This window comes from Lagenorhynchus albirostris, chromosome 19 (assembly GCF_949774975.1).
Source record: "Lagenorhynchus albirostris chromosome 19, mLagAlb1.1, whole genome shotgun sequence".
Taxonomy (NCBI): domain Eukaryota; kingdom Metazoa; phylum Chordata; class Mammalia; order Artiodactyla; family Delphinidae; genus Lagenorhynchus; species Lagenorhynchus albirostris.
This window is the reverse complement of record NC_083113.1, coordinates 33,793,702-33,813,769: the sequence shown is the minus strand read 5'-3', so window position 1 is coordinate 33,813,769 and position 20,068 is coordinate 33,793,702. Positions and strand designations below refer to the sequence as shown.

The 20,068-nt window shown below is 42.5% G+C and overlaps 1 protein-coding gene across 1 annotated transcript in view; it reads left to right on the top strand.

Moving 5' to 3' along the window:
• The window catches only part of CSNK2A2 (casein kinase 2 alpha 2), a 38,454-nt gene extending 19,018 nt beyond the window's left edge, over nt 1–19,436 (top strand). Inside the window, exons 5-12 of the mRNA XM_060130248.1 lie at nt 2,938–2,997; nt 7,910–7,993; nt 8,804–8,914; nt 9,750–9,851; nt 10,724–10,824; nt 11,657–11,805; nt 13,231–13,324; nt 18,993–19,436. Of these exons, the coding sequence (XP_059986231.1) occupies nt 2,938–2,997; nt 7,910–7,993; nt 8,804–8,914; nt 9,750–9,851; nt 10,724–10,824; nt 11,657–11,805; nt 13,231–13,307 (684 nt within the window). The 3' untranslated portion in view covers nt 13,308–13,324; nt 18,993–19,436. The remainder of the gene's footprint in view (nt 1–2,937; nt 2,998–7,909; nt 7,994–8,803; nt 8,915–9,749; nt 9,852–10,723; nt 10,825–11,656; nt 11,806–13,230; nt 13,325–18,992) is intronic.
• Nucleotides 19,437–20,068: the final 632 nt, after the last annotated feature.

The following is a 20,068-nucleotide window of genomic DNA, read 5'->3' as shown; positions in this document are numbered from 1 at the left end:
TGTAAATAAAACTAACTTCCTGACAACATTTTGCAGTTGGTTGGTTAAGGATGTTCTCCACGTAGCTAAGAAAAATGGACGAGAAGTGTGCTTCTTGTGAAATTTCCCTTCCTAATTTGTCATGGAATCTTAGTACTTCTGTTTCTTGAAGACAGTTTTAATTTTGTTCCATTGACTAGTGAGCATCGTCAAAGACATTTATTGACTGCCTTCTGTGTACAAGCACAGAATTGCCACACGTGGTGTGGGCTATATAAAACATGTTATTCTGCTGTGCAAGGACAGAGTTGCTGTCCACAGACAGAGTTGCTGTCCACAGACAGAGTTGTACGGTGGACCCTTGACATGCCTGAGGGAGGGAAAGTTCAGAGATCTTTAATCACCAAATTAGTGACTGCCAGCAGCTGTGGCATCCGTTCCTCCCCAGCATGCATATGCCTCGATACGCAGGGGCGGTGGCGTGGGGCTCTTGGCGTGTGGGCAAGGTGAAGAAGCCTCTTGTTGTTCACAGCAGAGTGAGAAAGTATCCTGAGAACTTCGGGTCACCGCCAGTACCCGAGTGCAGAACATTAACTCTAGGCACGCTGCTGCTGTAGGTGTCCTGTGAGCGCCGCAGAGAACAGTGAATAGCCTGGGGGTTCAGAGAAGGAAGAGACCACTGTGGGCTCTGTGGCACCTGGATGGGATGGTTATGACTTTACCAGCTTAAGGGGGAGGGGCAGGCATTCTAGATATGGGGGAGGGAAGAACAGAGGTGGCAAAGACAGGTTTCTTTGGTCAGAGTGGGGAACTCCTGGGGGCTGCAGTGGAGAAACAGCTACAAAAGTTGGAGGAAGGTACTCCCCGGACTCTGGTGAGTCCTAAATTTCAGGCCCGGGTGGTAAAATGTTACAGGTGTAGTTTGGTCTCCTTCCCAGAGCTCCTGAAAACCGAAAGTGAATATCAGCCTGTCACTCAAGACTTTGTAATGTATTAGGCCTAAACCCTATAGTCAGCTGGTGTTTTTTGTGTTACATAAAATTGATATTGGTTAGAGTAGCTAGAAATACTGTGTTGGCAGCCCAAGGACATTTGTTTTTATCCCTTAATACTCGCATGGATGCTTGGGATAGATACCGCATGGTATGAGAGGAAAGCCTTCCGTGGATAAAGGTCCAAATAATAAAACAGCCCATGTTTGTTTTCTGGAAATAGAATATTCTAGCCCTCTGAGGGTTATTAGAAAATGCCCTTTTCACTTTCATTGTCTGTTTATTGACTTGAGGTTCAACTTGGCACAGTCTCTGGGAGTGATCTCCTTAACTCTCAGAGGAAGAGCTGATTTGGCACCCGAAGAGATGTTATCTTCGGCCTGTGTCTGTACATACAGACTGTCAGTGTGCTGCTGAGAAGCCTTTCTCGCTATGCAGAGCTGGGGGAGAACAAAACACTTGGGTGTTTAGCTGTTATGCAGTTGAGTCTCTCGGGAGCAGAAGTGGTGGCACGTTCATGCCGTTGGGCCTAAATGCAATTCAGTCCCAAGCAGGGTCAGCCTTCAGTGGTGGAGCAGCTCCAAGCCACCACCAGTATACTGGAAAGTATGTGTTCATTTTCTACAGTGCCATGAGTGAAATCAGACACTCTTACTAAGCTGGAGGGAGAATTACTCTTACTTAAAAGGGGAAATTTGAGAAAGAGGCTAAGTCCTGGTGTTCGAAAATGTTGGATTCGATTCTTGGTAAATCTGTTGTTTTTCATAAAAAAAATTTTTTTGAACAGGTAGTATGTTTACATGGATCTAAAATATAAAGTGGTACACAGTGAAAAGTCGTTCTTGCAGATACAAATATGCATGTGTAGTTTTAGTTTCCCCTCCTTTTTTACACAAACGCATTGTATACGCTGCTCTGTGCTCCTTGGAGAGATTCCCTACATGGCTTGAGTCTTCCAGTAAAGAGAGAAACAAAATAGGTTTAATAAAGGTGTACTGATTAATTTTACGGAAGGTGCTGCTTGGACTGATGGGGAAAGAGATTTACTTGGAATTGATTGTCTAAAATAATAATATAGTTTCTGATGGGGTTTGTGATGATTTAAATGAACCTGGATGCGTAAATTCTACTCCATCTCTTAGAAATTGAAATTAAACAAACAGACAAAACTCCCAGTGAGTGGGTCTTTGGATTACCAATTACGAAAACTTACACTGGTATGTCATTTAGGCCTGGAATCATTTTCAGAACTGGTATCCATCCGTCCATCCCTCCCTCCCTTTTTTCCTTCCTTCCTTCCTTTTTTTTAAACATCTCACTCCACCACTCCTTTTTTCCCCCCTAAACATTTTATGTCTTTAGCTCCCATCAGTTTTTGCCTATGAAGTGTTCTTTTTTCCAGCCTGGAAGTGGTTTTGAGGGAGTGGAGGTTATAGATTTTTTTTAAAGTCTCTTGCCATCTCCAAATGCTATAGCAGTTCATTTTCCTTGGGTTTCATGAACAGACTATCTTGCCATCATTTTACCATGTGGGCTGATGAAGTTTTTCAGATTCTGCTATCTGCTCGGAACTTGGTTCTCTAAAGTAAACTGTGGTGCTGCAGTGGGGATAGTTTGTTTGAAGTTCAGTAAGAATATGAGGACAATTGGACAACTTGGACTTCATAATAATGTAATTGTGGGTGTTGATATCATGGAGCATTACACAGGTTTTTAAAAGATCCAAGTTGGTGTAAATGGTTTTTTTTCTTCTCCCCTTGGAATTCCTTTCGTTTTTTCTTCTGAAAACCAAAGTGTTAGACCCTTGTCTTTAGTCTTTGCCCTCATTTGTTCCAGATCAGGTAGTAAAAAGTGGTGGGATTCTTCAATGACTTAAGCACTAAGTTTACAGAGAATAATGACCAACTTTGGATAACAAGATGCAATAAGACTAAATTAACTTAATGTTTTCTGAAATCTGTTTCAGCAACTCTACCAGATCCTGACAGACTTTGATATCCGGTTTTATATGTATGAACTACTTAAAGTAAGTGACATAAACTGTGAAATTTGAAAAGAGGTGTTTTTTGGTTTGGGATGGGGGGTTAACTTACAATGAGGCCTCCATTGTGGACTCTTTACATAGAAACTTCAGTGGAACTGAGAAAAATGGTTAAGTTAGTGGTACAGGGGACATTATACCAGAGGTTAGAACATACCTCTTGTTGGTCCTTGGTTTTTTGTTTACTGTTTTTCATTTTGTTTTGTTTTTGCTGCTTAATTAATACTTACTACTAGTTTTCATTACATAACAAATCACCCCAAACTTAGTGACTTTTTAAAAATGATTTATTATTTCCCATAATTCAGTGAGTAGGTTGAGTGAGTCTTTTGGTCTGGGTCAACTTGACTAGGGCAAGATGGTCCAGTATGGCCTCATTCACGTATCTGGGATGGCAGCTGGAATAGCTGAGGTCTCCTTCTCCAGGATGGTCTGGACTGCTTCCCATGGTGGTCTCATCAGGTCCTAAGAGCAAGAGAGGGCAAACCGCGATATATGTAAGCACTTTTCAAGCCTCTGCTTGTGTCACGTTTGCTAATGCCCTGTTGGCCAAAGCAAGTCATGTGGCCAAACCTAGAATCAAAGGGTGGAGAAGTAAACTCCACTTTTCATGGGCAGAGCATTGAAGTCACATCGTGGAAGGACATGCATACAGGGATGGTGGGCATTTTATGGCATTTTACATCCTTTTCTTGCCATTTCTCATAGTCCCCTTCTTGTATGAGATAACCCACCCATTTAGCCCCGGCTTGTTAACCTTAACATGCAAGAAGAGGTGACGGGTGGACCTTCTAGGAGACTGAAATTTTCAAGTGTTATTGATTGACAGAGGAATGATCTTTTTTAATTTGGTTAGGTAAATGCTTAAGTAAAGAATTCTAAAAAGGTTTGTAAAATGGAATACAGTGTTTTTTTAGGGTCATGGATCACTAAGAATCTAATGAAAGCTATGAACCCCACCCCGCCCCCCGCGCCACCAATGCATGTAAAAATATACATCATTACATAAAGTTATAGGGTGGAATGGATGGGTCTCAATTTAAGAACCTCTATAAGAATATAGAGGTGTCTAAGGTATTGGTATTATTGAAGAAAATTGTCAGGATGGAGTTTTGATGGGATTATGAACAGCTGCTCGAAGAAAATACAAGTTAAATCAAGGCTTAGGCTTTAAGGAATGGGAATTTGAAGGACTAGCTTTATGTGAAGTGAATGTGTTTTCTTACAAGCACTTACACAAACTAATCATTCGAGCCAAGGTGGTGGATTCACTCCTATGGCGAATGAGTCTTTGTCATTAAGATCAGAAAGATGAAGAAAGTTGAACTTGGTTTATCACACCTTTCTACCTTTCTTCATATCCCCTCCGGGCTAGAATGGAAGGCCTTGGTGGGCAGAGGTTTGCAGTGCTGTGAACTGTCAGGCTAGTCTGTTTCCTAGGGCTTCTCAGAAAATCCCAGGCATTCACTCCGTGAGAGCAGCAATCCAAATCTCACAGTTGGTTTTTTTTTTAAGTAAGGTATTAAGATTTTGTGGTTAACTAGCACACCAAAGGTAAGATATATAACCTAGTGCAGTTGTCCTTAGATCAGGTAACAGCATAGCAGTGATACAGGCTGGTCGTTCCGATGGCAGTGTCTGATGTCCTCTCTGCCTTCTGGGGGTAGCAGCTATGCGGTGGGTCATACTTTGTGCTAATGAGGCAGAGCCCCAGATGAAACTTGAAAAACCTCTTTCATGCTTAATGGTCAGAAACGATCAGATTTTTAAATTGAAATAATTCCCCCAAGGAATTTAAAAGCAGTTAATAACTCCACAGGGAATCTGACTAGTGGCAAAAGAATTTATTCCCTTACTGTATTTGTTCAGCCTCTGCTTTCCTCAGGTATTTTTCACACCTCAGGTACTGTGGTCCTAATTAGTTTATTCCTTTGGACAAAGACCAGGCAAAATAACAGAATCAACACTTGCTAAATTTTCTCATAGAAAAGAAAAAAAAAAAAAAACGGGGATGGGAGAGAGGAAATGTAGGTGGAATGTAGAAAATGCAGAAGGAACTAGGCTGAGGGCTGCAGAGTGATTGCTCAGTGACTCGCTGAGGCTTCCCACCAGGTCTGAGCTCCTGATTCAGATTTAGGGAGGTGTGTCCTCAGGAGCCATGGTTCTCTACAGCACTGCCACAGAGCCACTGTGGAATCTTGCTGCAACTGTTGGTATAAAATAAGACAAAGAGAAAAATTAAATTGAAGTAGAACCTACATAGATGAAATGAATAAATCCTAAGGGTATAGTTTTTTGATTTTACTTAAGTGTGAAACCTTCACCCACATTGACACAGAACTATGCTGTCCAGTACAGTAGCTACTGTCCGGAGGTAGCTATTTAAATTAAGTAAAATAAAAAATTCAGTTCCTTAGTCACACTAGTCACATTTCAAGCATTCAATGGCCTCATGTGGCTGGTGGCTACCATATAGTGCAAAAATAGACTGTTTCTCTCCTTGCATAGATTATATTCTCACCTCTACCACCATAGTTTAGTTTTCCCTGTTCTTTTTTTTTTTTTAACATCTTTATTGGGGTATAATTGCTTTACAATGGTGTGTTAGTTTCTGCTTTATAACAGAGTGAATCAGTTATACATATACATATGTTCCCATATCTCTTAGTTTTCCCTGTTCTTGACCTTCATATGAAAAGCATTGTACACTGTATACTCTTTTGTGTCTGGGGAAAGCAAAGTTTGCTTATTCTTGGATTGTTGGTTCTATGGATCATTCTCTGGATTATATATTCCCTCCCACTTAGAGATGCCTGGTACAGTGCCCTTGCTAGTCTAGTCCAGTGATTTTCCACCAGGTTAACTTTGTCCCTCAGGGGACATTTGGCAATGTCTGGAACCATTTTTGGTTGTCACAGTCAGAGGGACACTACTGGCATCTCATGGGTGGAGGCTGGGGATTCTGCTAAACATCCTATAATACACAGGACCACTCCCCACAACAAAGAATTATCTGGTCCCAGATGTCAACAGTGCTGACGTCGAGAAACCCTAATCTTGTCCCATGGAAAACTCCACCTTGCAAGAGCTCTCAGTGTCAAGCACATAGTAGGTACCATACGATTATGGGTTGCTATCATTATTCAAAGAGTATATTATGGGCCTCATGTAGGCTTCAAGTGCTTTTTAAGACAAGCCAAAGGGCCCAACATTGAAATTTATGAAAATAGTTACTGTGTTAGAAAAGGGAGATTTAGGAGCAAAGTTTTATATTGTTTAAAACAAACAACCCAAATAAGAAATGGGTGAAAGATCTGAATCAACATTTGTCCAAAGAAGATATGAGATAGCCCAAAAGTATATGAAGAGATATGCAACTTGATCACTCATTAGGGAAATACAAATCAAAACCACAATGATATTCCTCATCAAACCCACTAGAACAGCTGTAATCAGAAAGATAATAACAAATGTTAGCAAGAATGTAGAGAAACTGGAACCCTCTCATATGGTGCTGATGGTAATGTAAAATGGTGCAGCCACTTTGGAAAACAATTAGGCAGATTCTTTAAAAGTTTAAATGTAAACGTACATACAACCTAGCACTTCACCTGTAGGAATCTACCCAAGAGAAATGAAAATGTGCGTCCTCTTAAAGACTTGTACATGAATGTTCATAAGTAGCATTAGTCTCAATAGCCAAAAAGTTAAAACAAACCAAATGTCTTTCAACTAGTATACTTATACAATGGAATACTACTCAGCAATGAAAAAAGCAACATGGATGAATCTTAGGAACAGTATGCTGCGCAAAAGAAGATAAAGTACTGTGTGTTGTATTATTTCATTTGATGACTGTCCAGAAGAGGCAAATCTGTAGCAACAGGTGGTAGTAGAGCAGTGGTTGGGAGGAGAGGGGAAGGAAGGAAGGAGGTAGGAGGTAGATGGGATTGGGGGTTGACTGCAGGCAGGCTTAAGGGAAATTCTTGGGATGATGAAAAACTTCTAAAAATGAATTGTGGTAATGGTGGCACAGCTTGAGGAATTTACTAAAAAATCATTGACTTGTAGAGTCATAACATAATTCTTAAAGACCAACTGGCTCAGGGATTATTTTTAAGGAAAATACTAATATTAGAATATATGTTATCTAGAAAACCCACATGGGACACTTACCTAAAAGACAAGTCATATTGCAGATATATTTGGATGTCATTCTTCATGTCCATGTGTACTCTTTTCATGTCGTTGAACTCATAAGAGAAGTGACTCCAGTGTGGTTCCTAGATCTGGTTTTAAACTCATCAAATTAGACCAACAGATTAATGTATGATTTCTAAATCGAGGTGGCTGATTTATTGCTACCAGCTACAAGTAGGAGAGGAGCACCTAAAGAAGTATATCATTCCCCCTTTTTAAGAAACCTTCATCATAGCCCTTGGTGTCCTCTCCACAGCCCCCTTTCTACCAGCTGCCAGCATAGTGTGCTCAGAGAGCAAGGGGTGCCTTCTGAAGCATGTTTTTTCTCTTTTGTTACAGACAGTAAGGCTGCCCCTTGAGAGGCTGTATTCAGATCAAGCTGTCACAAACAAATAAGAATATGCTTGCAGATGCTGAAAATCAGATCTCTTGCAGTAATACAATATGCCAATTCTTAAAATGTTAACAGAATTCTCAATTTAACATTTTCAAAGATGATATTAAAGGCAAGAATTTCACATCTATGGTAGCACTTACAGAAGGGCATTTATAAATATGATGTCCATACCTATGAAGCTTACAAATTTGACAATGCTCAATAAAAGCTTTCAGAATCAAAAAAAATAAAAAGAATATGCTTGCATTGCGGGGTGGTAGAGGGTTTGCTTACTTTTCTCTGTGCTTTCTTATCTAATAGGCTCTGGATTACTGCCACAGCAAGGGAATCATGCACAGGGATGTGAAACCTCACAATGTCATGATAGATCACCAACAGAAAAAGGTACCATTACAGCCAGGCAGTGAAAAGCCTTTCATTGGAAAGCTTAGAGCCAATCAAAACTCTGGCCAGTACCTAGGTAGTTTCTGAAGACCCATGCTGTTTTCTTTGGCAGACTTGTGATACTGTTATTTCTCTAGTCTCCAGTGTTGGTTTCTACTTCACATAAGCATAGTACACAAGAAGAGTAGACAGCTGACCCTGACTGTAGTCACTTGTTTACTTTGGTCATGATTTTCTGGAGGGCCTCAAGACAGAAACTACAGCTGGTGATTTTTACTTCCTTTCTTAATGACCCTCAGACCAACCTGCCTGGCCTTAAAAAGTATACTTGGGTCCCTCCTATTTTCTATTCTCAGTTCTGATTGTCCCTGACTGGTGAGTAAATGAATCAGCTAGTGTTAGATTAATGAAAAGCTAGAGCAATGCTTCAATCCTGGAGTGGGGCACATGTCCCCAACCTTTTCTGTTAATGACTAGAGCTTATAATGAAAGCTGTCAGTAATGAGGGGGTATGTTAACACATGCAGCTGGTATGGAGGCAGAAGACAAGCTTAAGCTTTATTGATCTAGAGAGAATGATAAGCCAGGATAATTTAAATTTTAAAAAAGAAAAAGCAAATAAGATTCCAAGTGCTCTGCTCTAGAAATGACCTCTTAGCAGTTGCTGAAAAGTGTATCTTTTTAGCCAGTGCACTTGCTAACATTTTTTATGTGGGCAAATAATTGTTATTAATTAGATGTGGCCTTGTTGTAAGACACAGGCATCTGGAGACACTCCTTTCACATGTTTTATTTCTGTCGTATTTATAGCTGCGACTGATAGACTGGGGTCTGGCGGAATTTTATCATCCCGCCCAGGAGTACAATGTCCGCGTAGCCTCCAGGTACTTCAAGGGACCAGAGCTCCTTGTGGACTATCAGGTAAAATGTTAGTGAAGCACCTCTGGGTTCTTTTTACCTTTGCTAGGGCTTTTCTTGGCTTTTTCTTTTTCCTGGTTTTTATTTAGTCAATTTGGATACATTTAAAAGCCAGTCTTGGATACAAAAGGTATGTATCCAGGATCATTGTAGATGATCTTGGTTCCCGGGGAGACAGTTTAGGAAAAAACAGCTACAGAACTGGGCCTACATTCCATCCACGACCTCACTACTTTTGGGGAAAAGGTTTGCCACCTTTTGGGTACCATTCCCAGGAATCTGTCACCTGGCTGAAGAAGTTAGACTTGGGACTTCCCTGGTGGCACAGTGGTTAAGAATCCACCTGCCAATGCAGGAGACAAGGGTTCCATCCCTGGTCCACGAAGATCCCACATGCCGCGAAGCAACTAAGCCCGTGTGCCACAACCACTGAGCCTGCGCTCTAGAGCTCATGAGCCACAACTACTGAGCCCACATGCCACAACTACTGAAGCCCGCGCACCTAGAGCCTATGCTCCGCAACAAGAGAAGCCACCACAGTGAGAGGCCCACGTATGAAAACGAAGAGTAGCCCCAACTCGCTGCAGCTAGAGAAAGTCCGCACACAGCAACGAAGACCCAATGCAGCCAATAAATAAATAAAATAAAATAAAATAAAATCCAGTCTTTATTCTACCCCAAAATGATAATTATGGACTTTTCTCAGCTACTTTTTTTTTTTTGGCTTTGAATTTTAAAATATCTGAAGAGGTCAACTAAAGACTAGAAACCTAGAAACTCAGATCAGAAAAATGACATCTGTAACACCCTTGACTGACGGTTGTCTTTATTTCCTCAGATGTATGATTATAGCCTGGATATGTGGAGTTTGGGCTGTATGTTAGCGAGCATGATCTTTCGAAAGGAGCCCTTCTTTCATGGACAGGATAACTATGACCAGGTAAGCAAACATCATCTGGCTCCTATCCATTTGGAGGCAGATGCCAAGAAAATAGCATCTCGATAGGGATGCTGTTGTTGAGCCACTAAATATCATCCAGTATCTGCATATAAGCTTTTCTTCAGGGTAAAGAGTTTCACAAAATCTTGTCTGTGGTCCCCAAAGATAGAGACAGGTAGTGTGCTGTGTTCTGCCCAACTTCCAAATTGTGTCTATGAGGAAGTCAGGTACCTCCTTGTCTAATAAAACAAGATTCTAGTCATTAGGGACTTCACTGGTGGTGCAGTGGTTAAGAATTCGCCTGCCAATTCAGGGGACACGGGTTTTAGCCCTGGTCCGGGAAGATCCCACATGCTGTGGAGCAGCTAAGCCCATGCGCCACAACTACTGAGCCTGTGGTCTAGAGCCCGAGAGCCACAACTACTGAAGCCCACGTGCCTAGAGCCCGTGCTCCGCAACAAGAGAAGCCACCACAATGAGAAGCTCACGCACTGCGATGAAGAGTAGCCCCCGCTCGCCGCAACTAGAGAAAGCCCGAGCACAGCGACAAAGACCCAACGCAGCCAAAAATAAATAATAAATAAATAAATTTATTTATTTAAAAAAAAAAGATTCTAATCATTAGGTTTTATGTTCCCATAATCATCAGCCTCTAGAATATTATTGTCATAAGTTGTGTTATCATTTTAAAGGCATTTTGGAAATTTGCATTCATGTGAACTTCATATCTGTGAGTCTGCTGCCTGTCCGCCCCGGGCTCAGATCTGTATCTGTTCCCTGGAAATTTAGTGATGTGGAAGTCTCCTAATTCTTTGGTCCAGCATCCCCGCGGGCTGTGCTCAGTAATTTGGTCAGTTTGTTTTGTGTTTCAGCTTGTTCGCATTGCCAAGGTTCTGGGTACAGATGAGCTGTATGGGTATCTGAAGAAGTATCACATAGACCTAGATCCACACTTCAACGATATCCTGGGACAGTAAGTAAGAGAGAGAAAGAAAGAGGGTCTTAATTTACCCAATTCAGAAGTGAAAAGGTTAGCTGAAATCACTTTCTAAAGCTCTTTCTCCTTTCTAATTATATCAGAATTGAAATATTCTTTTTTTTCCCCATATATATTTTTTAACTTGAGAAATTTGGGCATTGTTTACATGTGTCTTCTAATCATTTTACTTCTCTAAGAGATAGCCTGTTTATCAATAGAAGATGGAAGACAAAATCATGCTACAGAAAACTTTCTGGAATAGCATATGGCTTATTTTAATGGAAAATCTTAGAAAGCTGTGATTCTTCTTTCAGTAAGAGATTTGTAGTTTCTTCTTGTTCTGTGTAATGGATTTTCTGTAAGGGAGCAAATTTTAAGGCATATTTTCAGATACAGTACAATAGTGTTGAAACGTAGATGTTGTGTTGACAATTTTCAGACAGTAATTTTATGGAACCTCCATGTTTCTGAAGCTAGCTCTTTAAATATATCTGCTGAACAATAAAGATTACTCAGCTGCCTCCGTGCCTCACCCAGAATTGACTAAAAGTCTGGGGCATAAAAAACTATCTAGAAAGGTTCTACAAAGTTTAAATCAGATGTAGACATTATAATTAATTCTATATATCAGTCACAGAGCACTGTTTTGTTTGAGGATGCTGTGATCATAACTATGGCGGGGGGGGGGACAGGTAACATTAAGAATGAGATTTAATGAGCTTGTAATCAACACAGTGTTCTAAGACTTTGTTGGCTTTAACCCTAATATGTAAGAATTCTTGTTGAATTTAATCTCAGAATACCAATGCTTTCCTTTTCTTCTCAGACATTCACGGAAACGCTGGGAAAATTTTATCCATAGTGAGAACAGACACCTTGTCAGCCCTGAGGCCCTAGATCTTCTGGACAAACTTCTGCGATATGACCATCAACAGAGACTGACTGCCAAAGAGGCCATGGAGCACCCATACTTCTGTGAGTTTCCAGGGACCTGATCTGTCAAAGGGAAATTCTTCTACTCTTTATCTTTGAGGCCTGACAAGAGAATTCTGGGTATTTGGATGAATCATGCTTGGGATTTGGCCTCATTAGTTTGACTCTTGAAACAGCTCTGCAGATCTGTTTCTAGTTGCCCAAAAGTGTTTGCTTGTTCGCTGTAGTTCCCTTGAGTCTGATCTGTATGACCATTGCCTATGACCCTGAGTTGATAGATGACAAGTATCTAAAGTTTTGTTTTCAAATATATACATTTGTGTGGAAACCTAATCAAAGATTTTTTTTTCCGCCTCAAAAAAAAAGTGATTTGTTGAAAGTAGTAAGGTGACCATAGCATATTTTTAAAGAAGGAAATAAGATAAATAAATACAAGGAATTTGAGGAAAGGAAAGCAGGTATGGCAGGACCTCGCTAAAATCCTGTCTGAATTACAGACTTCCTAGGTCTCACTTTAAAGTATGTGTGTATATTCAGTTTATGCACTTGCTTATCGGTCTGCATGTGTATGGTTCTCCCCACTGATAAAGTATGTCCCAGACTCTCCTCTCATTAAAGGCAGTGTGACGTCATTTAGACCAGTCACAGAGGAGACTGAGAGTGAGGGAGGTTAAGTGATCTGTCTCAATTTTCTGTCTGAAGTGAGATGAGAACTTTCAGCCTACCTCTTGCTTGACCAATATGCTCTTTCCTTCTCCTTTTTTTCCTCTCTGGAAATTAACTAAATCTTGCCTGAAGAATACATTGCTCTGTGGTCTTGAGCCTGGTAACCCATAAGCATTAGTAGACAGCAGATTTAAAAGGTGTTACCCTTCATTCTTCCAGACCTCAGACAAGTGTAAATGGTTGTCTTTCTGTCACAGAAAGCTATTTTTACACTCTGAGTTTGACTGAATTAAGAACACTGATGTTTATATTATGCAAATCATGATCTGTCTACTTTTCTGAATACATACTATACTTCTATAAAAAAATTTTTACACTGTTGCTTAAAATCGATAGTTCTTCTAGTAGCTCTTTTTATTCACCCTTTCCTCCAAAGTGTTTACTATCTATTGCACATACTTTGAAGAAATGGGAGTTGGATATGATGTTAGTATTCAAGGAAAAACAACACATAAGAAAATCAGTAGAAATTTTGAACAGTGGGAAATGGGTGTTTCTGTGCCTCTCTTTTTCCTGAGTCTTAGCAGTTGAACTTGTACTCTGAAGAGGTATACAAGTTGATTGTGAGAGCATTTCCCCCTGATCATTCCTCAGTGTCTGTAATTTTGGTTGCCCTCCTGACCCTGACTTCCTGGTAGCCTGTGTCTATGTCACTGTGGAAGAAGGTTGGGTCTGTTATGGTGTTCTCCCCTGGCACTGGCCAGCCCTGCCTCTGCTGACTGTCCTCCTGTTTCCTTGCAGACCCCGTGGTGAAGGAGCAGTCCCAGCCTTGTGCAGATAATGCTGTACTTTCCAGTGGTCTCACGGCGGCCCGATGAAGACTGGAAAGCGACGGGTAATGCGGCATTGATGCTTGCCAATAAAACCAACCAACCAAACACAAACCTTGAAGGAAAACTACAGTGTGATAAAAAGAAATTCTAGCCATTCCTTCTAAACGCAAAGAAGAGTAAAGACCTAAAAGTCTGTCAAAAAGAAAGAAACTCCCCAGCACTAGTCTACAGGGAACTGCTGTTTGGCAGCCTGACGATGCACATAGTTGGGTATCTGAGGGGACTTTCCCTTTGGAATGCATGGGAGATGAGAGACTCGGAGTTGTTGTACATTTACCTTTATTTAACAGGAGACCACTGTTGAATTAACCTGTTCAAGTCAACAAGCTCTGAATATCTGACTTCCTATCTATTCCACTGTGGTCTGGGTTTCCTTTGGTGAGATTCAGGCTCAAGTTTTAGCAAAATGTCAGCAGTCTATAGTGACACACCAGCCTCATTCACGAAAAGGAGATACTAAAACAGTGACAGTATTTTTTTTCTAAGCTCTTTTACAAATTCATGTTTTATGTATTTTTTTTTTTTTTAATGACATGAGCTCTCTGGGAAATGTACCTCATCCCTGCAGTTTTCTTCTAAGTGATTCATTTGGGAGCAAACTGCAGTCACTCTCACAGGAGTCCCCTTTGATGTCAGGAGGCATCACTTTAAACCTTCTGATGCCATGGACAGGTCCATCTGTCTCATCAAGAGTTGGATGCTAAGTGCATAACTTGGAGCTCAGTGTAACCTTCGTTGATCTGCCTAACCATAAAATCTTGTTGCTATTTTTTTCATGTAGCTTCTTTTTCCAGCCTCTTAAGGAAAACTTCATTTCCCAGCACATCCCTGTGTGTGCACCTATTTTAACGCACGTCTCTGAAACAAAGACTTTTTGTTCACAACCATAACTAAAGCTGGAAAGTCAGTCTTCAGGGAGGTCAGGGAGGGAGAAAGAAAAGCATCCTTATTAGAATTTATTCAGGAAAGACGGATTGGGTGAGATAAAAACAAGTACTCCCCTCCCATGCTTTACCCCTTTTATCCCCATGAGAAACAGTTTCCCTCTGTAATCAGGGTAATCTGCGTTTTTAAGCTCTGATAGGTAATACATGAATGTGTTGGCAGAGAGAAGTCTTTCTCACGTGCAGGGACTGGAGTTGTGTGGGCAGGGCCACCCACCGATAACCCGAGCGACCGGAGAGAGTAGCATACAAGGGGCTTGGGGAAAGGAGTGGAGCTGCTGGGGCAAGTATCAAAGCTTGGGATCCATTGTGCTAGCCTTCACGTTAGCAAAGGAAGCTATATTTTGTTTAAGAAAATTAAAAAAAATAGAGCTGATATCACTCTGGGGACTTGTCATCAACATGGTTTGCAAGCAGTCCCCTGACCCCAGCTGCAGGGCCGTGCTACAGCTGTGGGGACCTCTCACACTAGGCTGGAGCTCAAGGTGTCTACCACCACATCACACTTCAGGACTCCTTTATTACTATTTAATAATGCCGTACATTTTTATAAGGTTAGGGTGTTTGAAAACATCTGTTTACATTCCATATCCCAATAAAATCGTATTGGTATTGGTAGCGGGTCCTATCTCTAAATGTAGATTCTATTTTTGTTGTTTGGTCAGTGGGAACTTCAAATAAAACAAGATCCCAAAGCCAGGAAATGCATTCAGTTAAGGTTCTCATACCAATGCTACCTGCCTTCATTGCACATTCTGTATATTAATGTATACATTTGTTCTACCTGAAAATCAAAAACAAGACAGGAGCTCTTGAGTGAACCTATATTGATATGTCAGGCAGCAAAACTCAGTGTTTGGGATTATCAAAAGCCTTGTAATGTGCCCTTCTAGGCAACACCGAACTGTTGGTTATTATTTATCAGGGAGATGTGCCACTGTGTGTCTTTCCTGCCCCACCCATTTCCTCCTTTGTCACCCATTCCCTCCCCCCACCCTTCTTTTTTTTTTTTTTTTTTTAAATTGCCGGTCTGGACCAGGCAGAGGAAGCCTACTGGAGGGTCTTGGTGAAGTAGTAACCCCGTTTCTTTCTCTTGGGTCTCCCCAGAGGCAGTAAAAGCAGCTGGAGAAGAGTCAGGTGACTGACTTCTGTCTCTCCTCTGGTCATGATGTAGTAGGTGCAAAAACAGCTCACCTGCCTGTCCTTGGGTTCTGTGACTGCAGCTTGGCAAAGGAGTAATTCTTCCATTTTATGCGTACAGTTTACTTTTCCACCACCTATACTTTTTACCTCTCTTCATGCCTTAGACATATAGAATAACTGAGTTTAAAATGCTCCTTTCTGAGTCTGTTCTTGACACCCAACTTCTGGCTGACGGACTGTGGGTGGTTCTTTCCCAAACTGAACTGAGTCTCGTCCAGACCTTTCCTCTTTTACCTATCTCCAAAACCATTTTGTGTCCAGATGGACCTAGCTCCCCTGAGATTTTAGAGTATTTACCTGGGTTAGGAGGCAGTCTTGGAGAGTTCCAAAAGAGGGATGAGAGCGTGCGTGTGTGTGAGTGAGTCTAATCTTATATTTAGACAAAGCTGTGGTAGATTTACCCACCCAATTTCCTTTTCGGTTAGCATATTATTTCTTAAATTCATCTCAGTAATTTTCATTAGACATTTTGTTTGCTTCATTACCTTGTAACAGGTTAAAAGTGCCTATGATAAGGACCTATTATTTCCTAAAGAAAAGCAAAAAAATGTGGGGAACAGGGTAGTGTTACACTGTCATCTCAGGTACTGCCTGTGTTCAAGAACATAGACCCAGTATGGTGAGAACGGAAGGTTCCTGTGCCAAATACAGATTGGTGTATCAGAGGTTATTGGCCACAGGTGAGCATAACTGCAAGGTTTTGCTTCAGCTGAGAAATCCCATGGCGAGAGCAGAACTGATGAAGTGCGAATATTTTCATCAGGTTTGCTTGCAGTTCACTCTCCCCGTGATCTTATCATCTGGCCTGCCCCTGTCCTATCCTAGCCCCGTGGTAAGTGACCAGGTGGGAGAAGCCAATGAGTGTATAACGCAGACCAAGCATTCCCGGGTCATCTTACCACTTAGAGGAGTGCCAGAGCCAGTTCTGTGAGGCACGTGAACATCAGTCACTCTGCTGGGTCTCCTCACAGGCATTCTCCAGCACATTGGTACTCACGAGGCTCAAAGCATATGTATTCCCTTGCAAAGAAGGAAGGTGCTTTCCAACTGATTGATTAGAGGAGACGGAAGAGCTTATAATCCTTGGGGGCAGGGAGAGAGGACAGGAGAGGGGGCTGTTAAAAGAAGAAAGGGAATCAGTAAAAACAGTTGAAAGGTAGATCTTGAGGTGGGGGAACATGACTTCTTGAGGGAAGAAAGCAAGGGAGCACAAAGTTCAAGTTCTGGAATGTGCCCTGAGTTCTGGAACGCCCCCAGGATTGGTTCCAGTGGGACTGCAAGGTGGTGCTCTTGAGGCAGATGCTGAGTCCCAGAGAGAGCCAGCCCATGGCCGTGGATCTCAGTCTGCGTCTACTCAGGGAAATGACTTAGCTTCTCCCAGGTGCTGCTTTGATGAGGATGGAAGCAAAATTATTTTGGGACACAAACAATTGGAAGAATTTTTACATATGCATTGAAATGGATCTGAGAGAGCCCCGTTGACAGTCTCCTTTAATGCCAGTTCAGATTAATGATTCGTTTAGGAACCTGTGTTACTGCATGAGCACTCACAGGAAAAAGCAATCTTCCCTCCTACCAATTAACAGGAGTGGATAGTAACTGATCAGAGTCAAGGCCATTGAGATATAAACCCGAAAGCAAAAGCAGGGTCCATATGAGCACACAAGAAGCCAAAGTTTGTCAGTGAGCTTAAAAAATCTAAGACTGAGTGACATCTTGCCATTAAAACTAACCCCAGGGTGGGGATGAGGGGAGGGGAGGTGGCGAGGAAACATCTGGCTTAAGAAAACCAGTAATAACATATGCTTTGGAGCTATGTGGATGTGTCAGTGAAAATGACCCCAACCAGGTATTGTAGAGGCAGGGGGAAGTGATGTTATGGGATTATACAGGTGATGCATACTTTTGTGTAGAGAATCAACAATGTGCTACAAATGTGATACTTAATCCTGAACTGCATGTATTGGGGATTGTTTTTTTTAAAAAAAAATTCATTGAATCAATAAATTAACAGTTTTTCACTTGCTGGCTTTTCTTGCTGTAAATGGTGACTAAGAGGTTGGGACAGAAATCTTGACACCCAGTGGAAAGCTTGGATAAGTCTTCAAGAAACATGGAGCCGACTATTTTCTTCTGTTTGCAGAAAAGCAACACTGCCTGGGTTGTGATCCTTTACTAATGACTACTTCAGACACAATTGACCACCTCTTTGTATCACTGGATGACTGATGTATGATTTATGTGCTGCTGCCCTTTAGAGGAAAGAAAAATGCCATGTTAAATCCTGTTTTCATAAATAAAAATGTTGATAATCACCAGCATGTTGAGAATCACCAGCCTTCCCAAGTGGGAGACAAGCCACTGCTATGAGGACCTTAAACTTGTATTTCCTGTCTCTTGGGGGAGAGGAGGAATAAACCTTGAACTGTGAAGTTGTGTGGGCGGGTGGTTGCAGTTAATCACCTTGGTGTGAAGACTTGACTTTAGCAGAAGTGGTGGGACTAGGGTGGTGTGGGGATTGTTTCTTGGTACTTGCTTCTGAATTGTATCACTCAGAACCTGCCAATCCTGCTTGGGATTGACCATTTCATTGCACAACTTTACCTTGTGGGAGCGTGTTCTGCACTTATGAAAACCTCTCCCCAGCCCCATTTCTTGCAACACAAGTGGGCACACGCCATTGTTTGGCAGATGGTGGAGTCTTTCATCAGTGCGCTTGCTTCTCACTGATCCCTCTGTGGAGTGGGATGCTTGAAAATCATCTGCCGAAGAGTCATTTCTTAACCTTACGTACCATGCAGCCTTTCTCAAATACTAAGCGGCAGAACCCTTCCCGTACCCAAAGCAAGTTTGGGTCATGAAATGTTTCTGTGTGACAGCTTCCCAGATACATTGTCCTTTCTCTCGGTACCCTGCTGTGGCACCGTTCTGAGCTGCTGCTTCTAGAGTTCTGCTGGAATCTCACAACCCACTCCGCTGTGCTGGACATGGAAGGAGGAACGAGGTTTTCAGGCCATGCCAGACAGCTCCTTCCAGGGGGGAGTTAAAAATATTTGAGCTCCATTTTTGCTCTTTATTAGTGAACTGGGCCCTTTCCCTCTGTAAATACAGTCATCTGATTCTTGGTCCCAAGACATAAGTAAGTTGGTTCAGGTCTGATGGGTATCTGGAGCTGGGCTGCTGGACCTGTAGCTTGGCTTACACAGAATAGACAAGAGGCTTTGGTGCTTCTAGATTAGCGTCCTGGACCCGAGAAAAGGGGAGGGACTCGGTCACAGTAAGGCTGGGACCAAGACTGCCTCTGTGAGTGGTGATCAGAAGAGGAAGAAAAAGGGTGCTATTTGAAACCTGAAACCGGTCAGTTCTTACCTGGTTTTCCACGAAGTGCCGTGGGAAAGTCAGGCTTGTATACCATTCCCAGTGCTCCCCAAGAGAAGGGAGCCACACGCCAGTGGAGGCCTGTCCTCACTCCGGGTCAGAATGATTAATGCCATCTTTCCCCTCCTCCCATCTCTCTCCCCAGGTCTGTTGCGGTTCCTCCCACTTTTCCATAAGCAGAACAAGAACCAAATCAAACGTCTTAACGTGTGTAGAGAGATCACGTTCCGTGAGCAGACACAAAACGGTGGCAGGTTTGGCGAGCACGAACTAGACCAACCGAAGGGCAGCCCACCACCGTATATCAAACCTCACTTCTGAATGTAAAAGGTTCACACGCCTTTGGCTTCCTGTTGACTTCCTCCTGACCCAGAAAGCATGGGAAATGTGAAGGGTATGCGAAATGGTGGTTACTGTTGCTCCCCCGCGCCCCTGGCTCGTCCCCGTGGCCGCCTGTTTTTTCCAGCAGACCATGTTAACTACCTGACCACAGACTCCAGTGGGGGCACGGGGCGTATATGGCATGATGGGCGGTTACATATTATAATTTTAAAAGTATATATTATTGAATAAAAGGTTTTAAAAGAAATGTATGGAGAGTTTTCAGTGCGGAAGGGGCCATTAAACGAGACCTGTGGCCACAGAGGACGGAGAGAGAGAAGGGCATTTGAGCCACGTTCTAGCCAGAGGGAAGAGGGCCAGTCCCAGAGGTGAGGAGGGCCATTTCCAGCATGCTCTTGACAGAGATGAGAAGTTGAAGAGGTATGTGAACCAGTCCTGGCAGTGGGGGACCCCAGGTGATTCCAGCAGACTTGGCGAGCCAGGAAAGCCAGGCCTCGGCCTCGCCTTGAACGCATCCGTCTCCCTGGACCCCTCCTTCCGAAGCAGGTGAGTCAACCAGACATTTACGTGGTAGGTAAATGTCACCTCTAGTGAACTCAGGAAGCTGCCTTAGCCCATTCTTTGCTTTCCCTTTGCGCATCACCGTGTTCCATTCCACCTCCCAATACTGCTCACCACCCCGCCACGCCCCCTTCCGAAAAAGCATCTTACCTTGGAGGCTGGTTGAGTCTGCTGCCCCGAGGCAGGGGAAGGGGTTGGGTCTGGGGTTCAGATTATCCCGAAGCTCCCGTGAATGGGAGGAGAAGCAGCCCACTCACAGGTGAAAGAAGGTGGAATAGAAGCACCAGGTGTGTCTGTTAAGTGAGAAAACGAAACCTG